Source organism: Equus asinus, chromosome 21 (genome assembly GCF_041296235.1).
Source record: "Equus asinus isolate D_3611 breed Donkey chromosome 21, EquAss-T2T_v2, whole genome shotgun sequence".
NCBI lineage: Eukaryota > Metazoa > Chordata > Mammalia > Perissodactyla > Equidae > Equus > Equus asinus.
The window spans coordinates 62,815,712-62,840,980 of NC_091810.1; the positions used below are offsets into that span (position 1 = coordinate 62,815,712).

At 44.2% G+C, this 25,269-nt stretch overlaps 1 protein-coding gene across 1 annotated transcript; it reads right to left on the minus strand.

Moving 5' to 3' along the window:
• Nucleotides 1-1,164: 1,164 nt before the first annotated feature.
• CRTAP (cartilage associated protein) lies at nt 1,165-24,962 on the minus strand. The gene is made up of 7 exons (XM_044754434.2): nt 24,275-24,962; nt 18,945-19,094; nt 16,273-16,444; nt 11,040-11,168; nt 7,734-7,879; nt 6,450-6,533; nt 1,165-2,219 (listed from the first exon to the last, which is right to left on the minus strand). Exons 1-7 carry the CDS (start codon nt 24,743-24,745, stop codon nt 2,166-2,168), a joined length of 1,206 nt encoding a protein of 401 aa, XP_044610369.1. The 5' UTR covers nt 24,746-24,962; the 3' UTR covers nt 1,165-2,165.
• Nucleotides 24,963-25,269: the final 307 nt, after the last annotated feature.

Genomic DNA, 25,269 nt, shown 5'->3' on the forward strand with positions numbered 1-25,269 from the left:
GACCACATCCAGCCTCACGGCTTTAAATACCTTTTACACGCTGATGATTCAGTGGTGGGCACTGTGGAGCTCCACCCAGATCCCCTTCACAGAGCCAGTACCCACATCCCTGCCCCCACCCCCTCACTGCACCCATTGGCTGCCAATCGCCCAGTCCCTTTTCCTGAGAATTGCCCTCAGTTGACCAAGCTATTTGCCATCAAAGGCACACCCCTTCCCCCAAAGGTACAGTCAGTGGCTGACTGACGGAGGCTTTCACAGGTTCTCCTGAATACAGCCCCACAATAAACTGCATGCATTCGGATCCGTCTCAGGCTCTGCTGAAGACCTGACCTGAGAGACTCAAATTTTATTTACAGCCTGAACCTCCCATCCAAACCTCAGCCAGCCTGCATTGCGCCAAATTTCTTACCTACCCACTCCACTCCTCCATCTTCCCCATTTCAGTGAACGGCAACTCCATCCTTCCCGTTATTCAGGCCAAAAACCTTGAGGTCACCGTTAGCCCGTCTCTCCCTCTTACACTCCACCTCCAATCTGTCAGCAAATCCTATAGGCCCTGCTTTCAGAATAAATCTACAATCTGACCACTTCTCACCATCTCCACTGCTACGGCCCAGGTCCAAGCCAGGCTTCCCCTTGCCTGGAATTTTGCAGGATCCTCCTAACTGGTTTCCCTGCTTCCACCCTCACTCACTTTCAGGTTTTTCACAAGATGGCTGCTAGAGTGATCCTGGAAAATGTCAGTCAGTCAAGGCACTCCTTCGCTCAAACCTTCCAATGGCTCCCATCTCACTCAGAGTAGAAGCCAAAGGCCTTACACTGGCCAACAAGGCCCTAAGCCATCTGTCCTCTCCCCCACCTCATATACATATACCTCTCTAGCCTCATCTTCTTCCATTCTTCCCCTTTCCCACTCCTCTCCTTGGCCTCTGTGCTGTTTCCTGACCACAGCAAGCATGTTTCACTGTTGGGCATTGCACATGCTGTTCCCTGTGCCTGGAATGCTTTTCCTCGAGACCTGCTTCCCTAAGGTCTCTGCTCTGCTGTCACCTTCTCAGGGAGGTCTTCCCTGAGCACCCTATTTACATCTGTAGCCTCATCTCCAGGCTTCCTTATCCCCTGCTCTTTATTTTTCTCCATAGCAATTATCACCCTTGATACTTTGTATATATTTATTCTTGTTTATTTGTTGTCTGTCTTTCCCTGTAGAATTTAGGCTCCTTGAGGGCAGGGATTTTCTTCTGTTATTCTATGCAGTATCTCCAGTGCCCAGGTCAATGCCTAGCACATAGCAGGTGCTCAATAAATATTTATTGAAAGAATGAGTGAAAATAGACTCCCTCTGCTTTCTTCCATTTCCAACTCTGAGATGTACAACTGAACATTGTCCTCAAATGGGATGGACCAACTCTTAAGACTTTGGAGATGCAAAAGTGTTGGGCAAAAGCCACATTTCTGTACTCTACACTGTCTACTCAACTTCTTTTTCAGTGGGTGCCAGAAACAGTGCAGGTCAGACCATGTGTAGACCATCATGGAGTGTGGAGAAGTTTACCACTTTGTCCTTACCATCTTTGCTGGATCAGAGGATGGGGAGAAAGGAGACTAAAATCTGGAAAAGCAGAAAGGCCACAGTAGTTTTCACAATTATGATCTTTTAGGAGTATTTTTCTTATTTAAAAAATAATACTGACTTTCTGGAAAAAAACATCCATGGAAAACTGTCTTTCAAACCAAAATGGTGAGAAAGGCAGGTATAAACATGGAGAAGGCAGTTGTGAAGATGGAGAGGCAAGTGTGAACATGGGGAAGGTAGGTGTGAATATGGGAAGACAGGTATGAACACAGGGAAGACAGGTGTGAAGATGGGGAGGCAGGTGTGAACATGGGGAAGGCAGGTGTGAAGATGGGAAGACAGGTGTGAAAATGGGGAGGCAGGTGTGAACATGGAGAAGGCAGGTGTGAAGATGGGGAGGCAAGGGTTGTCACAGGGAAGGTAGGCTCACCCCTTGTTATATGTAGTGAGAGATGGGGGCTTCCCTTTCACTTCTTAGAGTAAAGAGAAGGCTTTGAGGTATCAACAACTTGGGCTAATGGGAAAAGGAAAACAAAGAATCTGTGTTTCCTGAACATCAAGGGGAAGTCTCTTTGGCTCCTGTGGACTAGCCAGTCTCCTCCAGCTCCAAGAGGTCATCCACATATTCCACAACCTCTCCCTGTAAGAGACAACAGGACACCTCTGTTAACTGGACTACCTGACCTTAAAAGTGCTGGTGAACAGAGACTAGAAATTTCTCCAAAGAAGTTGTACAAATGGCTAATAAGCATACAAAAAGATACTCAACATCATTAGTCACTAGGGAAATGTAAAACAAAACCACAATGAGACCCCACTTCTAGGTCTCACACCTACTAGGATGGCTATAATAGAAAAGATGTAGCAAATTAGAACTCCCACACATTGCTAGGGATGGAAAATGTTGCAGCCACTTTGAAAAAACAGTCTGACAGTTCCTGAACAAGTTAAACACAGAATTCCCATATGACCCAGCTATTCCACTCCTAGGTATAAGAGAATTGAAAGCTTTTGCCCAAACAAAAATTTGTACACAGATGTTCATAGTGTCATTATTCAAACTAGCCAGAAAATGGAAACAACCCAAATGTCCACCAATCAAAGAATAAACAAAATGTGGTACATCCATACAGTGGAATATTATTCAGCAATAAAAAGGAATTTTTACATGTAACATGGCACATGTTTCAACATGGTTGAACCTTGAAAACATTAGGCTCAGTGAAAGAAGCTAGTCACAAAGACCAAATACTGTTTGATTCCATTTACATGAAACATCCATAACAGGAAAATACATAGACAGAAAGCAGATTAGTGGCTGACAGGGGCTAGGGGCATGGGTAGGGGGTGGGGGATCGGGCAGAAGAAACGGGAAGTGACTACTGATAGGTTTGGGGTGATGAAAATGTTCTAAAATTAGATGGCAGTGATGAATGCACAACTTTGTAAACATACTAAAAACCAGTGAGTTGTATAGCTTAAAAAGGAGGATTTTACAGTATGTGAAGAATAACTCAATAAAGCTGTTCCAGAAAGGCATAAGGGAAACTGCTTATATTACAGGGTTAAAAGGAAAAGCCATCATATATAATTACAGTTGAATTTATACTGAATATATATTGGAAAATGCATAGAAAAAACTGGAAACATATAAACTATCAATAGTAGCTTGCCTCTGGACAATCAGGTACTCAACCCTGCCTCCTTTTTCTAAATATATTTTTCTCCACTTTCCAAACCATAGCAGCCAACCTTGTTTGTATCTGGCCAGCATTCCTTCCTTGGCAGCATCCTTGTGATCTTATCTCAGGCTCTGCTTCAAGGGAACTCAAACCAAGACACATGGTATATGTATCACTTCCTAGTTACAAAGCACTTCCATATGCAACATAATATTTCATTCTCCCAACCCTGTGAATTCAATATTATTAGTCTCATCTTATAGATAAAGAACTGAGGCTCAGAGAAGTTAAATGAATGTTAATGATGGGTCCATCCCATGCAAATTTGTGCACAGAAAACAAATTCCATGATCATGTCTTATTTAGAGAGGCTTCATCAAAAACTGGGGCAGTAGAAAGAGCAGATCTGGAGGCTCAGGCCCATTGGGTCTGGCCTAGCAGTTCACAGAAATTTCCTGTCCCCTAAGCTCCTCATCTATGAAGTGAGGGGTCACAGCGGGGAGGCCTCACCCACCAAGCACAACAACTGGTACAACCTAGATCCAGACGGCAGCAGAGCTGCAAGTCTGGGTGAACAAGATCCCAGCTACCTCAGACACCCATAGTACCGCTGCAGTCCCAAAGAGGGGAGCGCATCTGGGTGGGACTGTGAGAACAGGCGGCAGCAGCTGCATGATTGTCCTCCCAGTTGGTGGGAGACCTCACAGGGCTGCTGTGATCCCAAGGAGTGGCCCAAGCTCAGACAGCCACAGCTGACAGGGATCTTGGTGGGCTCAGATTACCCAGCACCTGCCCCCTTCCCTCAGTGGTGGCACGTGGAAGCTGCAACCAAATTCTATCTCTATGTGGAGGCACAAATCTACACTGTCAAGCAGTATGAAAAAAATATATTAAATCTCCAGAAAAGAAGGAAAATGACAAGTACCCAGAAATCAATCCTGAAGACACAGAAATCTATAACCTAAATGACAGAGAATTCAAAATAGCCTCCATTAAAAAACTCAATGTTAAAAGAGTTAAAAGAGAATGCAGATACACAATTCAATAAGTTCAGGAGCTACTTCACAAAAGAGATTGAAACTATAAAGAAGAACCAATCAGAAATGTTGGAAGTGAAAAACACAATGGATGAGATAAAGAAAAATCTGGATTCCCTGAACAGTAGAGCTGACATTATGGAGGAACAAATTAGCAGTCTGGAGGACAGAAATATAGAAATGCTTCAGATAGAGAAGAGAGAACTAAGATGAAAAGAAATGAAGAAATTCTCCAAGAAATATCTGACTCAATTAGGAAATGCAACATAATGGTCATAGGTATTCCAGAGGGAGAAGAGAGAGAGAAAGGAACAGAGAGCTTGTTCAAAGAAATAATACTTAAGGACTTCCCAAACCTGGGGAAGGAGCTGGAAACACATGTGACAGAAGCCAATAGTCTCTAAACTATATCAAGAGGATCTTCTCCAAGGCATATAGTGATAAAGCTGGCAAAAGTCAATGATAAAGAAAAAATATTAAGGGCAGCAAGGCAGGAGAAAATAACTCACAAAGGAACCCCTATCAGGCTTTCAGCATATTTCCCAGAAGAAGCCTTACAGGCTGGGAGAGAGTGGAATGATATATTCAAAATTCTGAAAGACAAAAACTTTCAGCCAAGAATACTCTATCCAGTGAAAATATCCTTCAGATATGATGGAGAAATAAAGACTTTCCCAGATAAACAAAAGTTAAGGGTGTTCATCACAAGACTCCTCCTACAAGAAATTCACAAGAAGCCTTCACACCTGAAAAAAAAAGAAATGGCTTACAAAACCCTGAGCAAGGAGATAAATAGATAGATAAAATCAGAAGATTGCAGCTCTCTATTAGAACAAGTTAGCAAACAATTATAACATTAAAGATAAAGGGAAGGAAAATACCAAAAATAAATATAATCTTGTCATTTTAAACACAAACTCACAACACAAGATGGAATAAGATGTGGAAATAACAACTTAGAAAGGGAAAAGGAGAGGGCTGGAATCAGCTTAATCTAAGGAAATAAGAGGCTATCAGAAAATGGACTATCTCATCTACAAGATTTTTTTATACAAACCTCATGGTAATCATTAAACAAATAATTAGAACAGAAACACAAATGATAAATAAGGAGAAAACTAAGAAAGCCAGCATAGAAAACTACCTAACCAAATTGGTAGTCCAAAATAACATGGGGAGAGAAACAAAGGAAATGCAGAACTGGAAAACGAGTGATAAGAAGGCAACATTAAACCCTTTATATCAATAATCACTCTGAATATAAATGGATTGAATTCTCCAAAGACACAGAGTGGCAGGACGGATTAAAGAACAAGACCCAACAATATGCTGCCTCCAGGAAACACATCTCAGCTCTAAACACAGGCTCAGAGTAAAGGGATGGAAGACGATACTCCAAGCTAAAGGCAAACAAAAGAAAGCAGGTGTTGCCATACTTATATCAAAGTAGACATCAAGATAAAACAGGTAAAGAGAGACAAAGAGGGACAGTACATAACATGAAGTGAGGGATCAGACCAGAACAAGTTCACCACTCTCTTCCAGCTCCAATAGCTGGCAAGTCCCCAGCTATCTCAGAAAGCATGTTCTGGTTTGTTCCAAATGCATCTCTATAAATACAACCCTAATGATGGCTTTTCTGTGACAAGGCTGCCCACCACAAAATACTGCAACATAAAAATGGAGTCTTTGTGAAAAAAGGAGCTAGCGGAGTGAAAATCAGGAATTTGAAGCAATCTCAGAGAATGATACAATGACTTACAGCAAAGACCTAATTTACAAAAAAGAAAAGATAATCTCATAGAAAAATGGGGATGGGGAGTTTTGAAGTGCCTTCAGAGTACTGAGTAATTGAAAATGTACTGTGTTTTTATAAAGTTAAAAAATGACAGCTGGATGACTCCTGAGAGGGATTCCTGGAGCATCACTCCACACACTGTCAGGACATGTGGCACTTCAGCCTGGGTTTCCGAGAACATCCTCTTGCCCAGGCCAGTGCTCTGACTGTCATTAAAACACTCAAAGAAACCCGACTTCTTAAGGTCTCCTTCTGTTCTTTATTTCAGGGACAACTCAGGCTTCCAGTGATTTCAGCAAAGCTGTGAGTAATATTTTCTCTTATCCAGATGTGTGCTAAACCTGAAAACTTACCTCATCATCATCCATTATATTTTCCTTAGCAAAGTCGTACAGCTCTTTCTGGAGTGTAGTCACGTTAAAGAACTGAACTGCTTCCTGTTCAGACACAAACAGAGAACAGTTTGTATGGCCAATCATTTCACATTAGAACTGGAGGGGCGGGGAACAGGGTATGGGACTTCTTTTGGGGGTGATGAAAATGTTTAAAATTAGATAGTGGCAATGGTTGTGCAATTCTGTGAATGTACTAAAACTACTGAATTGTGTATTTTAAAAGCATGAAATTTATGGTATATGAATTATATCTCAATTTGAAAAAAGAGTGGCCAACCTCGAGTAAATGAGACAAAGAGTGTGTGGATGTGTGCATTAGCAGGGGAGTGAAGTTTTTTTACGACAGATGTATATATGGCAAACCAGGACAGTATATAGAAATCTCAATGAAAATACATGTTAAGGACAAAGATCAGTTAGAAAAATCTCTTGAGAATAATATATAATCCATGGAGTTCTCTGACAACACATGCAATGCTGACTTTGTCCATCAAAGGAATTAAATGATGGTCCATCCATAAATAAGCCTGGGGGCCGGCCCAGTGGTGCAGCAGTTAAGTGAGCACGTTCCGCTTCAGCAGCCTGGGGTTTGCTGGTTCGGATCCCGGCTGCGGACATGGCACCATGTGGCAAGCAATGCTGTGGCAGGCATCCCACATATACAGTAGAGGAAGATGGGCACAGAAGTTAGCTCAGGGCCAGTCTTCCTCAGCAAAAAGAGGAGGATTGGCAGCAGATATTAGCTCAGAGCTAATCTTCCTCAAAAAACCCACAAAAAACAAACAAACATAAATGATCCTGCCATGGAATTGTTTAAAAAAAAGTAATAAAGTAGGTGTATGGTGTGACACAGAAAATGCTCACGATGAATTGTTAGAAAGACAAATCAAGTTTCAAAACAGTACGTAAAGTATGATCCTGTTTTTGTAAAAATCAAGAAATATATGGTGTATATCTGAGTAAATGTATAGCTAGAGGCAGCATGAGAAAGAGAAAGTATGGGATTACGAGGGAATTTCACTTTCTAAGTAAAATATTTCTGTAATGTTTGACATTTGTAGCTTTCACTGCTTCAGAAATCAGAATAAAGCAGTAAAAAGTTAAAAGACAAAAAATCTACAGAAAAAAAGAGTCTCCCTTCATTTCTGAAATAACCCTTTCTCTTCGGGCACCAAGCAATCTCCTGAAAGTGGGAAGGATGAGGGGGAAAGAAAATGTAACACCTGGCGCACTGGCACTTACTGGTCTGGGCTGGAAATGCTCGTCCGAGAGTCCCCACTTGTCCCTGTGGTACTGATAATACACCAGGTTCTGCTGCATGACCTTGTCATTGTGGTCAAAGAGCAGGTAGCTGACCGCACAGGGGGCCGCATTCTTCAAGTCGTTCACTGGGGTCAGGGAGAAAAGAGGAACAGGAAATTAGTGAACCTTGCCCTACAATTCCTGTCACCAGCTTCCTAAAGGAAAAGGTCATGAGCAAGCCCCTTCTCCGCAGCCCCTCCTTCAGAAAGCCTGCAGCTGACCAGAATCACCCCTGGGTGGTCAGGTCACAGACTGGATCTCCATGGCGGCCTGAAGGCCAGTTTGGAAACAAGGAAGTTCCCAGTTAGGTAGATTCCTTTGCAGAAATGCCTGCTATATACCACATCAGGCTCCGGTGATCTGAGCTGGTCTCACATCCCTGGGGTTTGAGAAGGCTGGGTCCCAAGGCCTGGACTACCATGGGGCTGAAGGAGCTGGGGGGATATGCTCAGCAAATGAGCCCCTCATTGGGGGCCCACAGTCCTGGGTCCCATCTGGATGGTACCTCAATCCCCAGATTCCAGGCAGGCCGTCCCCAGCTAACCCAAACCTAGAAAACCCAAAGAATGGTGAATCCTCTGGGCTGAAAGAGATTTGAAAAGTGACCTGGTCTTGTCATCTCCCGGAGGTGGGATTCTCACCTCCAGCCTCCCTCTTTAGAGTTGCCCCACCTCAACAGCACCTTCAGCATAGGGGTTTTGCAGGAGTTGGGGGACAAAGAGGAATAAGTGACGAGCCACCAGCCCCTGGGTATTTATTCTGGCACATTACGCTCCAATTTACAACCCAGGAACACTACTTTTGCTAAAGCTCTGGTTGGCTGGAATAACCAAAGCTTGAGTATGAATAAATAGTGCCACCCAGTGGCTGTTTCCTGTAACAACAACTTTAAGACTAGCCCTTACGGGCACTTATTCACAAGGCCTGCAGGGCTCGGAAAGAATTCCAGCGGAAATAACACCACCTGCCCTCAAGACATTGAGTGGAGTAGTTAATCTAGAAAGAGTTCAAAACAGGGCAGACTTTCAGGAAGCCAATTTCAGAAAGTAAATTGTGCGTACACTGTTTACTTATAACCCAGAAAGTAAAATTTTCCTGGGGAGCAGCAAGAAAAACTAGAAGTTTGGGGTTGCCAGTGTTTCTAAGTCTCAGCCACAGTTTCTGATAGGCAGGGTGATTTTCAGAGCATGTGAGGATTCCAGAGGACCAGTAAACTGCCAGCGCCTGGGTGGGTCTGGAACACTTCTAAACGCCTAGTGTTCTGGCTTTGTGCGCACAGAACCGAGCCCTGCTCAGAGGGCTGGAAGACCTGATGGATTCTTCCCCGTGTTTCAAAGTCCAGCACAGAGCTGGCTCACTGACCTGCCAGCACAGGTTTTCATGAAAATGGAATAAAAACACTAGCCTATGTTTTCATCCAACAGAAAATCTTTAAACTGTGAACCCAAGATTGGCAAAGTGTTGATAAAAGTTGAAGCTGGATGCTGAGCAGGCTAGAGTTCATTATCCCATCCTCTCTAACGCATGTTTTAAAATTTTCCAGAATAAGTTTTTTTTAAAACCACATATATAATTTTTCATAATTCTCATTAAAACAGAGCTCTTCCAAGTGTGGATGAAGATAAGCAAAAAGTTAACACCGGGGTAGGGAAGGGGAGGTGGGGGAGGTGGGAACAGGTGGCTTGCTCTGGATGTTTCTCTGTATATCTCCGAGATGTTTGGTTTGCTGCAACAAGCCTATACTACAAGCCTTTGTGAAAGAAAGCACTACTCAGTCACTTATATTAAAAAAGAGAGCTCTTCATTAGCAAAAATGCTACCTAGTAGAAACCGTCCCCTCAACACTAGAATACGGTCAGCAAATATTTTGTGGGGACCTACCATGAGTTCAGTGCTGTCTCATAGGAAAGCGTGTTCATAGATTATGTAGAACAAGACTCTTGTCCTTTATGCTAAATAATCCTTTACCAAACAGCTGGTGCCAGGGTGGCAAGTAAGACCTCATCCCTGCCCTCCGTGCAAGGGGACTTCTGGGAAGGACATCTGTTTAAGACACACCTCACCCTCCTGTTAATCTTGGAAATGTCCCAGCCAAAGGAAGCGAAGCTTTTCACTGCATCCTTAGATGAGGTTCCGGCTGAGAAAGGCAAGTTACCTTACTCAGGAGGACCTGGTGGAAATGACTGCTTCAAAGGAACAATCTTGATTCAAAGCAAAAATTATATATATACCTATATACATACATACATATATATAAATTTTTCCCTTTTGTGACCTTCAGCAGGCAAGGCTTTCAGTGTGTCCTGAAGAGGACAGGAGGTGGGATAAAAAGGTAAGTAGCTGTTGTGGGCAGAGAGAGCCCAACAAAGAATAGAATAGCCATAGCAGGGAGGGAGGGCGATGGAAGCCAAAGTCACCTGTCACTCTTCCCAGGACATCCCTGAATCTCCAAGGCCAGCCGCTCCTCAGTTTGAAGGGTAGCCTTGGGGAATGTAGCCAGACTCCTGCCCCTGGACCCAGGCATTCATCAGTAGGGCAGAGTAGTTCCTGCAGCAATTGTCCCTAATAATCCCCCTGTGTTTGTAACTCCTGTCCCTAATAGCCGCCGACGCACACGCTGCTCGAACAAGGGGCTCTCAGCAGGGTCAGTTACAGGGAGAGGAGGAAAAGCCAAAAAAGACAGGCCCTGAAGTCTAAACTCTGAATGACTTTCTCTCCTGCATTCATTTCCCTTTGTCCCCTTGGAATGTTCTGATTGATAAACATCATTTTCAGGCCAAGGGAGGACCGACTGGAATGAAACTCTAATAGCCTGAAAAATAATGCCAGTGATAGGGAGGAAGGGAAATAACGATAAAAAGAACAAACACTTGGATAGAGTCTGCTCTGTGCCAGGGTGCAAATACCCTAAGCAGTCTATGTCTATCAACTCCTTTAATCCTCACAACAATCCTATGAGGTTAGTACTATTATCTCCACTTTACAGATGAGGAAACTGAGACACAAAGAAGTGAGTAAGTGACGAAGCTGAAATTTGACCCAGACAGTCTGGCTCCAGAGTCCGTGTCCTGAAGCACCAGGCCATACTGACTGTGCAAAGCATGGCACCAGGGCTGTCAAGGCGACCTTGATAAATTCTCTCAACAACCATAGGAAAGGGTTGTACCCTTATGTCACAGATGGGGAAGCTGAGTCTCAGAAGGATTAAGTACCTTGCCCAAGATCTTACAGAAGATAATTACTTACGCTTATAATAAGCAAACTGCAAGTAATGATACATGGTAGCCACAAATTTCTCCACTGGATAGCCTCCTATCACTGGGGTGAGGTTCTCTTCACACTGTATTTTGCATTCCAGAACTTCTATATAATGATCTGAAAGAACACACAAATTTTCAGAGCAGTGCATTCATTATTTTTTTAGTACCACTTCTGCCCTGCCCCCCAAAGGATAAAGGTAAAAATGATAAAGGTGAAATACTGCAATACTTATGATAAAGGACTAAAATCTTTAATACATAAAGTTCCTTAAAATCAACAAGAAAAAGACGAACACCCCAATATAAAAACGGCCAAAGGATGTTAACAGAAATTATAAAAATGCTAATAAACATTGTGAAAAGATGCTAAACTTTTTCTGTAATTAAGAAATACAACCCCACCTAAAATAATAAAATAATTGAAACGGTTAAATTTGCAAATTTTTAAAAATTTGATAACATCCAGTGTTAGGGAGAGAATGATAAGACTTACACACTCTCATATTCTGTTGGTAGAAGCAAAACAGAAACAAATTTTTGGACAGCAATTTGGCAAAATCTATCAAAGGTTAAAATACACATATCCTCAAACCCAGCAGTCTACTTCCAGGAAATTTTCCTTAGATAGAGGCACACAAAAGCACTGTTTGTAATAGCAAACAAACTTGGAAATAACTTAAATGCCAATCAATAGGATGATGATTAATAAATTATGGTACATACAAACAATAGAATCTATAAGCCTTTAAAAGAGACTAGGTGGACCTAAATATAATAACAGAGAAAGATGTCAAAGACTACATTTCCCAGCCTCCCTTGCAGTTCAGTTGGGGCCACATGACTAGCTGTGCCAATGAGATGTGGATTGCAATAACTAATGAATGCTACTTCCGGGGCTGGTCCCTAAAAACCTTTCAGTGATCCTTGGCCCCCTCATTTTTCTCCCTTCATGTAGCTAGAAGCAAAAGGCTCCAGGATGATGGCACACATTTTGTTGGCAACACTGTGGAGGGACAGGTACTGTCATACATTGTTGGGAGGAATACAAAATGGTCACTTAAAATACTAAATAATTTACAGAAATATTTAGTCTTTGAACTATCAATCCCACTTATGTTGACTTTGAAAACATACCTCTATATGTAGGGGGAAAAAAGCCTAAAATTCCCCACTGCAATGTTATACATAAGAGCAAAAGATTGGAACAACCCAAAAGTCCATCAGATAGTTGACTAAACTGTAGTATGTCACTCTCTCAACTCCTCAATGCAGGACGCAGAAGCAATAAAAAAGAATGACACAATCTCTGTGCACTAGTTAGGACACATTAAGTGGAAAAACCAAAGAACAGAACATATAACATACGGTACCTATTCTGTATGAAAGAGGCAGACATAACATTAAGAGGAAAATAGATTTATACTTATATATCCTTTATAGGAAAAAAATGATTCAAAAAAATATTTAGGCAAGAATCTTCAATAGATGCTAAATCAACAGAGCAGGGATGGGGAAACACAGAGTTTGATGGATAATAAGTTGTATCTCCCCACAAATTATTTATTAATCTCTAAACTAGTAATTATATTGTGGAGAAACTAGGAACCAGAAAGAACTTTAACTAAATGCTTAAAAATTAACATCACCAATAAGGGGCAAACAGATACCACGCACACTGGGATGTGATACTCTGAGAAGGACGTTTCTGTAACGTTCCAACCAAAAACGCACAATGTGAATGTAATTGTAAAGACACATCATAGAAACTCAAATTGAGGAATATTCTATAAAATTATTGGCCCATATTCTTAAAAAAGATCAATGGCATAAAAAGACAAAGAAAGGCCAAGGAACGGACCCAGATTAAAAAACACTAAAGAAACAAATAAATAGGAAACATGATCCTGGACTGGATCTTACACTAGAAAAAAAAAGTTGCTAGCAAGGACATTATTGGTACAATTGACAAAAGTGGAATATGGACTACAGTTTGGGTCAAAAATAATTGGATCAAAAATAATAATAAAAAAATTGTATCAATATTAAGTTGCCTTAATTTAATAACTGTATTGTGGCTATGTGGGGAATATTATCATTCTTAGGAAATATACTGAGGTATTATGGAGTAAAGGGTCATGATGTATGCAACCTACTCTCAAATGCTTCTGAAATAAAAGTAATGATACACACACATACAGAGGTCGTGAAAAAGGAAATGTGGCACAATAATTGTTTAAATTTGCTGAATCTGGGTAAAGAGTGTATGAGAGTTCTTTGTACTGTTCTTGCAACTTTTCTATAGGTTTGAAATTATTTAAAAATAAAAACTAAAGGTCTCTAAATATCTATCTATATAGATAGATAGAGTCACAGATATAGATACAGATATAGATATATATCTTGGGTATATCAAAGATAAAGTTATCTTTGCTTATTTTTGTCAAAAAAAAAAAACCTTTTAGAAGTATAAGCCAGAAGCTAATAAAAATGGTTACCGTTGGGGGTGAGTGAAATGGGTAGAAGAAATGTGGATGGAAGCAAGACTTCCTTCTAGCTGCTTGTAACTCCTTCCTCCCCTTCAGTCTAGGAGATAACAACTCAGCTACTAGCAGCCCCGGGGTACAGTGTTGCCCCTCGGGTTACCCGTCACCCACACGTCTGTAAATAACCCCTGTTATTCTGTAAATAAATCTTTCTTGAATTACCCTGCTGTATGTGTGCCATCTATTTCCAGTCAGAACCCTGACTATACAGAAGGAAACATCTTTCACAGTATATCCTTTTGTGTCTCACATTTTACACTATGTGCACATTATTACCTTTTCAAAAATAAAAGTTCGAGACTAAGTATAACGTACCCCAGGAGGTGGGACACTGTTTCACTGGAGTTAGGAGAGAGGACTCAGCAGTCAGAATGCCTGGGTTCAAATCCCAGCCCTTTCCCTGAGGACAATGAGCACAGTAGTTAACCTCTCTATGCCTCAGCTTTCCCAGCTGTAAAATGGGAGAATGCTAGTACCTTCCTCATAGAGCTGCAAAATTCTAATTCTAATAATACACATAAAGAGCACAGAATGGGGCCTGGCATCTCCTTAGAGCTTCATACATGTTACCTTTTCTAATAACTATTTTTTATCTATAGTCAAAACACTGCAGCTCCAAGTAAGCCCCCTTTTCGCACCCCAGCCTTTATTCTGTGTGTAAAGAGCACTTCCTGACAATGCAGGCATGAAGGGAGGCTGGAAGGAATGACCCCCTCATCAGCAGAAGCACACTGGGTGACAGATTCTCTGTGAGGTCCAGGCGTGAGCACTAGCAGCTGCCAACATCACGGAAAGAGACAACCAGACATTCTGTGCCTCCTATAGGAGAACTCAGCGCCAAGTAGGAAGTAGCTTTGTCCCCCAGCCACCACCCAAAAAAAAACAACCTGAACCCGATCAAGCCTCTACATCCAACTACCAATTTATAAGAAATACAGAAGGCAGAGAATCATGGGGCACAATCAGCAAATCCAAACTATGGGAATCTCTACAGGGCAAACGAACCAGTTTTTTCAATTGCAACTGGGAAAGATATGGAGGAGGGACCTATAGATTAAGAGAGATTTAAAAGGCAACCAACTTCCTTTAATGTGGATGAACCTTGCGGACATTATGCTAAGTAAAATAAGCCAGTCACAAAAGGACAAATACTGTACCATTCCACTTAAATGTGGTACCTAGAGTAATCAAACTGATAGAGACAGAAAGTAGAATAGTGGTTGTCAGGGGCTGCGGGGAGAAGGATGGGGAGTTAGTGTTTAAAGGGTATGGAGTTTCAGTCTGGGAAGTTCTGGAGATGGATGATGGTGATGGGTGCACAACAGTGTGAATGTACTTAATGCCATAGGACTCTACACTTAAAGATGGTTAAAATAGTAACATTTATGTTATGTATACTTTACCACAATAAAAATTTAAAAAGATAACCAAGTGCAATTTTTGGACCTTATTTTGATCCTGATTCAAACAAACTGTAAACTAAAAGTAAACACACATACTTATAACATTTCTGAGATGACTGGGACACTGTCTGGATAATTGATGACAAGATTAAGGAAATATGATTAAAATTCTTTTAGGTGTAATAGTTTGGTGGTTATGTTGAAAAAAGTTATCATTTAGAAGTATATACTGAAATATTACAAATGAAGTGATACAGAATCTGGGATTTGCCTCAAAATAACATGAGAGTGGGGAAGTGGGTGGGAATTAGGTGAAGCCCAAGTGGCCATGAGTTGACAACTGTGAAGCTGGGTCATGGGTACATGGGGGTTTGTTATACTCTTCTCTTTATTTTTTGCATAAGTTTGAAATTTTCCACAATAAAAAGGTTTTGTTAAGAAAATAATAAGGTACTCTGAAAAAAAAGATTCATGAACAAAAAATGATTTAAAAAAACTCTGGATTCAATACCTTAAAGAGCTGTCATCCAGCAGGATTTCTACGGGCCTTTAACCGCTAATGTACACTGTGACTCTCCAAGAGGCAGACAGCGCTCAGCCCATTCCCAGACTTCTTGGACCAGCGGACCCTTTCTGCACAGGGCAGTTCTAGGATCAGTGTTCCCAAAACACTTTAGGAAATCTCTTGGCCATTGTCCATTTTCTGGAGCAATACTGCCCACTAAAGGTTTAAAGAGAGATCCTAGGGAAATCTGAGCTATCTATGGGTAGTATTTTAAATTTTCTTTCTGTCTTCATTCTTTCCTATGTTTTCTAAACTTCCTATAATGAGCATGCATTGTTTCACAATTAGAAAGAAAAATCTGCCAAGTTACCTTAGTGACAACGACTAAAGGTTTATCATACTTTTCATTCTACCTTCATACGTGTTGGAAAATTTCCATAATCAAAGTTATCTGAGTCATGAATTGCTCTTGGGCCCATTTTTATTTTTCCAAAATCTAGTGGGGAATCTGTAATCTGCCCCTGCAGGGCAGAGTTGATATGGTGGACTTCCTCTCCAGCCCTGTGCTTGAACACTGTACCAAATTATTTCTCCAGAAGCCCCTACCCAGTCAAAGGCTGATCTATGCAGGTGTCGGCCACCCCAGTTACCCATTAACATTCAAGCTCAAAAGTTCCTCAGAGGCCACTCAAGTTACCAAGAAGGCAGGCAGGCTCCACAAGAGTGTTTGGAATCCCATTTACGTCTAGGATACAACTCACCACCAACCTGCTATGGAAAGATAGAAATCCTTGAAGTCCTTGATCTCCCTGGAGCCCTCACAGGCTGCGAGACACTCATAAAAGGCTTTGAAGAAGTCAGGAAGGGCCAGCTCCATGTCCGTGATGGACGTTCTCCAATTCTCGCCATTGTATGCCCGAACAGCTCGGACGAACAGGCTCTGGAAGGCAAGGAGAAGCCAGTGAAGCTCTGGACACAAAGGGAGATGAACTTGTCCTCCCAAAAGGAATCAGCCCATCATAGAGCTCCACTCTCATTAGTTCTCAAGAAACCATGCTGACCCTTAATAAGAAGCCAACCAGTGACTGACTTATATCCAGCTTTTTCTACCCTGTGTACAATGGTACACTTATTTCATTTAATTCAAAAAGTAGCAGGCACTTGATAATAAAATCAAATTCAAATCAAGGAAAAAGGGAAAACCAGTGACAGAAATCTGAGCAATGGCAGCCAAGAGTCAGGGGTTGGGATAAAGGCTTAACTACAAAGAGGCATGAGGGAACATTTGAGGGGAGACGAAAATGTTCTAATCATGATTATGGTGGTAGTTTCATGACTGCATGCATTTGTCAAAAGTCATTGAATTATACACTTAAAATTGGTAAATACATTTTAAATAAATTATACCTCAATAAAGCTGATTTTAAATGTGAATCAAGGAAATGGTACAAGCTTGAGAGCAGGTGTCAGCTACCTCTGCCCGTGACAATGAAGTACAAAATAAGAATGCTGTGCATCAGCTCTAATTACCAGGGAGGGCAGCCATGTGCCAGATGGTGGAAGCTTCAAGGAATGTCTGCTCATTGTTGACTGGACCAGATGAAGGGCAATAACCAGGGCTGAGGAAGCAGCTTGGTCTCACAAGCAATAAGACAGATCTTAGATACATGCAAAACTATGCTAACTTGGAGGGGCCAAGACAGGCAGGCCTTGAAATAAGCATGGGACTCTCCATCTCGAGTTTCTTTTCAGCTGCACCAGAACAGGGGTACCCAGGGCCAACCCCAGACCTGGAATTTTCACCAATCTTAAGGCATCAGGTAGAGAAGGTGGATCTCCCTAAACCTCTTGGACAGGCAGGATCCCCTGGAAGTAAGACATGCAGAGGACGGAAGGGGCGTTGCCTGGAGACTGGGTAAATAAGCAGCCACTCCAGGCAGCTGGCTCTGCAGAGGCGGTAGGGCAGCAGCAGCAAGAAGAAAGCAAGGCAGAGAGAGAGACCAGCGGGCACACAGGAGGGCAGCCCGCCACACCCAGCAGGACTCCAAACAGGGACAGAAGGGCCTAGCTGACTTGCAGTAAAGCACAGTGCTCTGACCACATGCACTCAGCTCTGCTCCCCAAACCCTATGAAAACGACAATGAAGCAAGTAAAAAGTCCTAAATTCTTTTTATAGGCAAATGGGAAAGGAGCAAGCAGCAGACAAGAGAATTCAACAACTTTTGCAAAGACAGAACGCCAAATTATCACAGAGGAGGGTCCAGTAGGGAAATGAGCCACACACCCTGTTGGCACTTGCAGGAACTAGGGACCACGGAAGGCTGGCGCAAGGCACAGAATGGAAAGCAGGGCTGAAAAGCCTGAACGGGCCTGCTGGAGCCCTAGGTTCTCTCCCAGCACCTACCTGCCCACCCAAGGGATCACGCCTCCCAAAGCCACTCCTCATCAGACAGGTGATTTATTCTAGAGGCTCTATCCATAATAGCTGAAGGTCAGGGACCAGGCATAGCAGAGCTGGGGCTGAGGCAAGGGGCTGAAAACCAGGAAGTAGGTAAGGTCTGACTCAGCTGTGAGGCCTCCATCCTTCTCCCAAGACTGGCTCTCAGACACCAGCAGACAAGCATGGACACTCTACCAGTCCTGCCAAAGTCTGGAGAATTCTTCCCTGGAAAACTAAAGGGCCCCCAGAAAAGAGACTTTGCACACTATATTTGAGAGTCACCACCAGTGAAAAAGTGAGCTTGCAGCCAGGTCACACTACAGGAAACCCTGTAGTCAGACCTTGGGGTCTAACAGTTCCCCATAGATACTTTCAATACATCCCTCTGTTTTCAACCCTGCCCTGCCTTCCTTGGTACCCATGCCCCCAGTGCCCGAGCTCGATAGGCCCAGGCAATAGTAAGTCTCAAAGGGGTTAGATTCTTCCTTTTACTGTCATCATTAATTCTCATCAGAACTCCCCTTTGCAGAACACAGATTTAAGGAGCCTCTAATACATCAAGTCAGTTCTGCCAGCTCCTCTATTCTCTTTCCACCTTAATATATATTGGGGGCAGGGGGCAGGAATGTATAAAAATATATGTCTCCTAGTTTCATCAGAAATGGAGACTTCAGTTTCTGTTTCTTGTGTTCTTGGTCATTTTTGGATGATTTCCAAGACATAAGTTTATTCCACAATCTTAAAACTGAATGATCAAATGACCACATTTCTAAAATGTAGGATTCAAAGGAAAAGTGGCTTTAAAAGCATCATGAAATGTAAAAATCTCATTCTTAAGTGGGTCAACTTTGTGATAAAAAGTCAATCACTTCTATTGTCGTAATATTCACCAATGTCATAAAAATTACTAGAGGTCCTTAGATGTCAATAGCTGTTCAACAGACACTCTTCTTCAACAATTCACATTGCGCCAAGTGCTGTGTAAAAATCGAAATATACCTCATATGACTTGGTTTCCAAGTCTTTAATGTAGTCCTCGGCATCAGGCAAGCTCTTGTAATACGCCATGTTTCTCTTCATCATTTCATCATCAGGATGCTTCAGTAGAAAGGTGTGAGCAGCTGCAATAGCTTTTGGAAGATTATTTGCCTAAAGTACAAAGAAGAAAGATAAGAGTTACTCAGTGGATGGGGAGAGGGCGAAAGGGGTAAAAGGGCACATATGTATGGTGACAGATGGCAACTAGACTTTTGGTGGTGAACACGATGCAGTCTACACAGAAGCTGAAATATAACGACGTACACCTGAAATTTATATAATGTTATAAACCAATGTGACCTCAATAAAATAAAAAAATAATAAATAAATAAATTTTTTTTTAAAGTTACTCAATGGATGATGAGCAGTGATTTGGGTAAAACAAGAATGCCTGTTTAGTCCTTCAAGTAACTTTGTATTCTACACAATGGTTCCAGCTAAGGGTTCAGTGACTTCCAGGGCCCAGCAAGACCTGGACTCTCTTGCCCTCGAGCTTCCAATGGGGTTCACCAATGAGGAGCCCCAATAGGTGTTTGAAGGAAGGGAAGAGAGTAAGGTTGGGTTATCTAGTCTCCTGACTCCCTCCCTGCACAGTCACCTTGGGCTGCTATTGTTCCTTAACTGAAGGTCACAGCTCCTCTCAAGGTGGCCCTCACCATACAGTCTCTCTCCTTCCAGGTTGCTCTCTCCCTTTCCCTTTTTTGGCCTAGGGGTAGTCACACCCCACCATTACTAGCCCTTGTAAATAACTACCTTACTAAACATCTCTCCAGTTACACCATGTGACTATACCATGTCTTTTCTGCTGGAATCTTGACAAATACATGAATATTTTCCCAAGTCTCTCACAGAACCTCCTGCTTCACCATTCTTGATGACCCCCTGCCACCTCCTCACTTACTCATCCACTCACTCATCAAATATCTGCTGAGAGCCTCCTACATGTAGGCACTGTTCTACAAAGTGGGTTTGTAACAATGAGGAAAACAGGGGAAAAAAATCCCTGCCTTCACGTACTGTGCATTCAAGGAAGTTTCCCTATCTGCCAGCAACCTCCACTAAGAGCCTCTTTTATGTTACACCGTGTTCTGTCCTCCTGCTTTTCACAGCACTCTGTAGCTTAGCTAATGCATCTATCTCCCCCTCCAGGCTATGGTCCTTGAAGGACCCACAGTGTCGTTCATGTCTGCATTCCTGGTGCCTGGCACGCTTCCTGGGACAAGGCAGGACGCAGTGAGTATCAGTCATTTGGACATGACATTATGACTACCTAATATTTTCATAAAATTAACTCACATTTTCCTCTTTCCCCCTTCCTCTTCTCCCCACTCAGGCGGTGGCCAGCTGTTTCTGAGTTTCACTGCCTCGAGGGAGGTAGCTGTCTGGTGAGAATGCAGAAATTACCCATATGACAGAAGCCCTGTGCTCTTGAGAGAACTTAGCAGGTGTGAGGAGAGGAAGAAAGGGGGAGAGGGGCTGCGGGTAGAAGCTGAGAGAAGTGGGAGAAAGAGGGAGTCCCCCAGGCTAGAAAAAAGGTTCTCCTTGGGGCCTACAGGAACAGCAAGCTCTGTGGCCCTGGAGCTTCAGACTTGGCACTGTTGTGGGCAGAGCCCAGCAGGGCAGAAGTCCTCAGGGAGGAATGGTGTGCTGTCGTGGGCCTCAAGAGGGCAGGCAGACACGGATTTGGACACCTCCCTGTGTGGACACACACCAACAACCAGAGAGCCCCCCACACTGATGTCTTGGCTCTGGCCGTCCCCTGGAATCATGGTACAACCTGGTGGGGGCGGGGAGGCACCCAAACATGTGCACAGAGACTCCTTCAGCCAATCCAGAGGGACACTCAGAGGGAGGAATTCAGTTTGGAAAGAGAAAATAAGGGGATATTTAGTACACCTCGGATTTCTGAGAATCAAAGGGTAGCACATATCTGTATGAAATTGCCCCAGATTTCGAGCCAAGGCATTTGGAGATGAAGGCAGTGGCTATACTGGAGAAGTGGTGCGTGGGAACGAGGGCAGACTCCCAGACGTCAGTGCTGACATTCTGAGAATGCCCATCAGTGGCCTGTGGTGGGGCTGCCTCTGAAAGAATTCTACAGAAAGGTTTATACCGACCGGGAAAAGGCCAGTCCGGCAGCTAAAAGGAAGGGAGGAGGTATGAATGCAGCCCTTTTAAAGAATTTGCCGATGAAATTAGATTCTGTCATTCTCAAAAGAGCACTTAGAAAGAGGGGTACGGGGGGGAATATTTTAAGGCCACTAAGTCAGGACCTGGGTTTTACAAAATGGAACCCCTTCCGGAGGAGGAAAGGGTGATTTTACTCAGTTCAGCTCAGGCTCTGCCAGCTGGAACAGGGGGCCACATCTCGGCAGCTAAACCTCTGAGAGACCCAGGCAGGTTTTGGAGAAGGTGGGTAGAGCAGCTACCCTGCCCTGGGTTCCCGGAGACAGCCACCTGCATAGGAGGCCCCCAGCCACCTGCCAAACGAGCCACCCCTAAATCGGCCTCGATGTGCTGGCAGGCCCTGTGGTTCAGGGGAGAACAGAGTCCACGTCCAGGCAAAAGGTGAGCTAAGAGTGCCTGCGGGGCGGCCAGCTCTGTCCACTCAAAGTCATTAAAGGTTTGATAAAGTTGGGGCCGGACTGGTGGCGTAGCGGTTAAGTTCACACGTTCCGCTTCTCAGCGCCCTGGGGTTCGCTGGTTCGGATCCCGGGTGTGGACATGACAGTGCTTGGCATGCCATGCTGTGTTAGGCGTCCCATGTATAAAGTAGAGGAAGATGGGCACGGATGTTTCCTCAGGGCCAGGCTTCCTCAGCAAAAAGAGGAGGACTGGCAGTAGTTAGCTCAAGGCTAATCTTCCTCAAAAAAAAAAAAAAAAAGGTTTGATAAAGTGCTGGGGCCCACTTTTCCCTTGGCCTGAGGGGAAGATGAGCATTTCATGGAGATGGCAGCCATGGAAAGAAACCACAGCTAGTGACATGAAACTAAGGCAGATGGGGGACATGAGACCTATGGTGGGCTTGAGGACTACACACCAGGAGCACGGCCCCTTCTCTACAAGATCCCACATCCAAGCCGCCTGACCTTGCTCTGACAGTCTGAACCCACCATCCCCGTCCACGTGTTCAACTCAGGCATTTGTCCTGAATCACAAGACAGAGGCCTGTGAATCAGAACCGCTCAGTAACATCTATCCACATCCTGTTCCAGTTCGCAGCACCATCTAGCTCCAGACTCCGCTTCCAGGCTTCAGGTGCCAGGGAGAATGCATGTGCCTCACCAAGCATTTTCTCTCTACCCAGAAACACAGTTTGAAAACATAAACATCACTAAGGAAAAAAAAAATAAACCATACAATATTGCCACCTAAAATCACTGTAGCAGTGATTTTCAGTTGAAGCAATTAAGTGAAGATTTGGGTTTATTAGTAAAATTCTTGGCGCCAGCCCCGTGGCACAGCAGATAAGTTCACACTTTCCACTTTGGTGGTCCAGGGTTTACCGGTTCAGATCCCGGGTGTGGACCTACGCAGTGCTCGTCAAGCCATGCTGTGGTAGGCATCCCACATATAAAGTAGAGGAAAATAGGCATGGATGTTAGCTCAGGGCCAGTCTTCCTCAGCAAAAAAAGAGGAGAATTGGTGATAGATGTTAGCTCTGGGCTAATCTGCCTCAAAACTAAATTAATTAATTAATTAATTAATTAAAAATAAAATTCTTAATTTTTTCCTCCCCATAAGAGATGTCCAAATACTAAGACAGATGGTATTTTACTGCCTTTTACGTAAGTGATTGTCATCGAGACATATAGTGGGTTTTGAGGAGAAGCTATGAACTTCCTAACCTTTAAGGATGCCATGATGAAGGAGAAAACCCATGCCTTACTGTCACATTGAGTAAAATGCTCTTCCTCTCCTCCCTATAGCACTTGTTTCAAATTCATCTATATATTAAAAAAAGCAGAGCTTCCATTATTTTCCAGGTTTAAAAGTAAAACATTTCCTCCTTGATTATGTGACTCAAATTTGGTTCAGACTGTATTTGCCAAAAGCTATACAAAAAAAGAGAGAATTAAACGAGTCATTTTTAGCTTAAAAAGTAGTGCTCGTATGAGTCAGCCATCATTTTTCAATGTCCTGGAAATTTATTAATCTTATCTCCCTTTCTATTTTAAAACTGATTTTTTATTGCCAGGACAAACATTCACAGAACTGATACTTTATATAAAACTGTAACTAAGCATGGAAATAACCCAGTTTTTCTCCTATTTGGAGTTTTGTGCTATTTCATTGCTCATATGATTGCAACATACACGTGGCTCTGTTTCAGCGGAAATATGAAAAACAGATCTTGTAGCCCAAAGTCTCAAAGCAAAGTTTAAAAAAATAAAAACCCAACCAACTTCTACTTCCAGAATCTGGGATATGCTGTGAATCTATTTTTGCAGTCGTTAAAAGAAATGCAATATGTTCCTTTAAAAATCGTTTTCAATTAGATACAGTAGAAACCGGACTTTGAGAGGGCTCTCCTGGCGAAGGAGGTGAAGACCCTCCAAGTTCAAGCCTGTTTACCCAGTAACAGGGAATTCAGCCCATTCTCAAAATTTGTGGCTCCCCAGAGTAAGGACTCAAAGGAGAGAGAACCGCAATCTGTGGCTATTTTTAGCCAGCAATCACAGAAGTTAAGTAGCCACAAAAAGGAGGAAGACAACTGTGTTAAATTCTAAATGAAAAAGAGACAGCGGCGAGCGCCAACCGGGTGAGTCATGGCGCACAAGCTCTGCTCCTCTAGGCACGGATGCGTCCAACCAAGCACGCCCTGTCCTTTCCTGGCCTCAACTTCCCCCTCTAGCCGGCTCCTCAGGTCCTCTTCCGCTTTATTAGTGAAAGTCACTACTCACTTGAGAAAAGGCGATTTTAATGGTATATACAGAAAAAAGGAGTCGGTGTTCAAATAACACGTAACATTTATCAGGCACTTTGTTGGGTGCCAGACACTGAGCTGGACGTTCTAGGTACGTGTTCTCTGCCTCAGAACGACCCTTCCAGAAGAGTAGCTTCATCTCTATTTAAGACGAAGAAGAGGGGGCAGGATTTGGAAGCATCCTTTGGCTGGGCTGGGAGGGAGAGAGCCCTGGAAGGTCATGAAAGGTCCTGAAAGGGCGGTGCAAAAGCGGCCCAGGCCGGAGGGGCGGGGGCGGGGCCAGGGCCGCGGGGCGGGGCAGGGGCGGGGCAGGGGCGGGGCCCTGGAGGGGGGAGGCCGCGGCCGCAAGGCCGGGCGGACTTGCCTTGAAGTAGGCGAACTGCAGGAACTTGTAGGGCTCGCGGCGCTGGAAGTCGGCCAGCACTTCGCGGCTGGGCTGCGACTGGCGGAAGGCTGGCAGGCCCTGCTTGCACCGCTTGAGGCAGTGCGCGCGGCGCAGCAGGCCCCCGAAGAGGCGCAGCTCGGGGTAGCGGGCGAGGCCGGCGGCGGGCTCGGGCTGGGGTGCCGCGCTGCAGTTGCGGTGGCAGAAGGCCTCACTGTCGCGCAGCAGGCGGTGCAGCCGCAGGCTGATCTCCAGGTAGCCCACGCTCTCCGCCCAGTGCTCGCCGCTGTATTGGTCCAGCGCGTGCCGGTAGGCCGACTCGAGCGGCATCAGCTCGTCCCGCGGGAAGCTGCGGAAGCTGTAGCGCTCGTACTGGGCGCGCCCGGAGCGCAGCGCACAGCCTGCGCACAGCAGCGCCAGCAGCACTGCGGCCGCCCTGCGCCCCGGCTCCATCGCGCCCGGCGGAAGGAAGGACGGGAGGAAGGGAGGAAGGGAGAGAGGAGGCAAGGAAGGAGGCGGACGGCGCAACGCGGCGGGCCGAAAGCCTGGGAGGCGGGGACGCTAGCCTCCGGCCCGCCCCGTCCGGCCGCCCCTCCCCACCCATCCCGGGGGGCAAAGCCGCGCTTGCGGGGAGGGTGCCCTGGGGAAGGCGCGCAGCCATCTGGTTCCTGCACCGTCTAACCCGTGTTCTGGGGTTCCACTGTTCCTTGGTTTGGAGACGGCCGTCTGCAAGCCAGACGCGGCCCTAATGGATCCTAGATTAGCGCTAAACTTTAGAATCACTTGGAGGACTTGTGAAAACTTAGATTCCTGGGCCGTGCCCATAGAGTTTCTGATTCAGCAAGTCTTGGATGGGCGTCTGAGGATTTGCATTTCCAACCAGCACCCTGATGAGGCTGATGCCTCGGGTCCCAGGCCTACACTTTGGTAGCACTGCCGCCCACCTTACATTTCAGTGAGAAAGAGAACGCATAAAT

Bases quoted from the DNA above. Each gene is read 5' to 3' on its own strand.
- CRTAP (XM_044754434.2), bottom strand. From the start codon at position 24,745: ATGGAGCCGGGGCGCAGGGCGGCCGCAGTGCTGCTGGCGCTGCTGTGC. The intron at 19,095-24,274 runs GCAAGTCCGCCC...TTTGTACTTTAG, and splicing joins TGCAGTTCGCCTACTTCAAG to GCAAATAATCTTCCAAAAGC. The intron at 11,169-16,272 runs GTTGGTGGTGAG...GTGTTCTTTCAG, and splicing joins TTTCTATCTTTCCATAGCAG to ATCATTATATAGAAGTTCTG.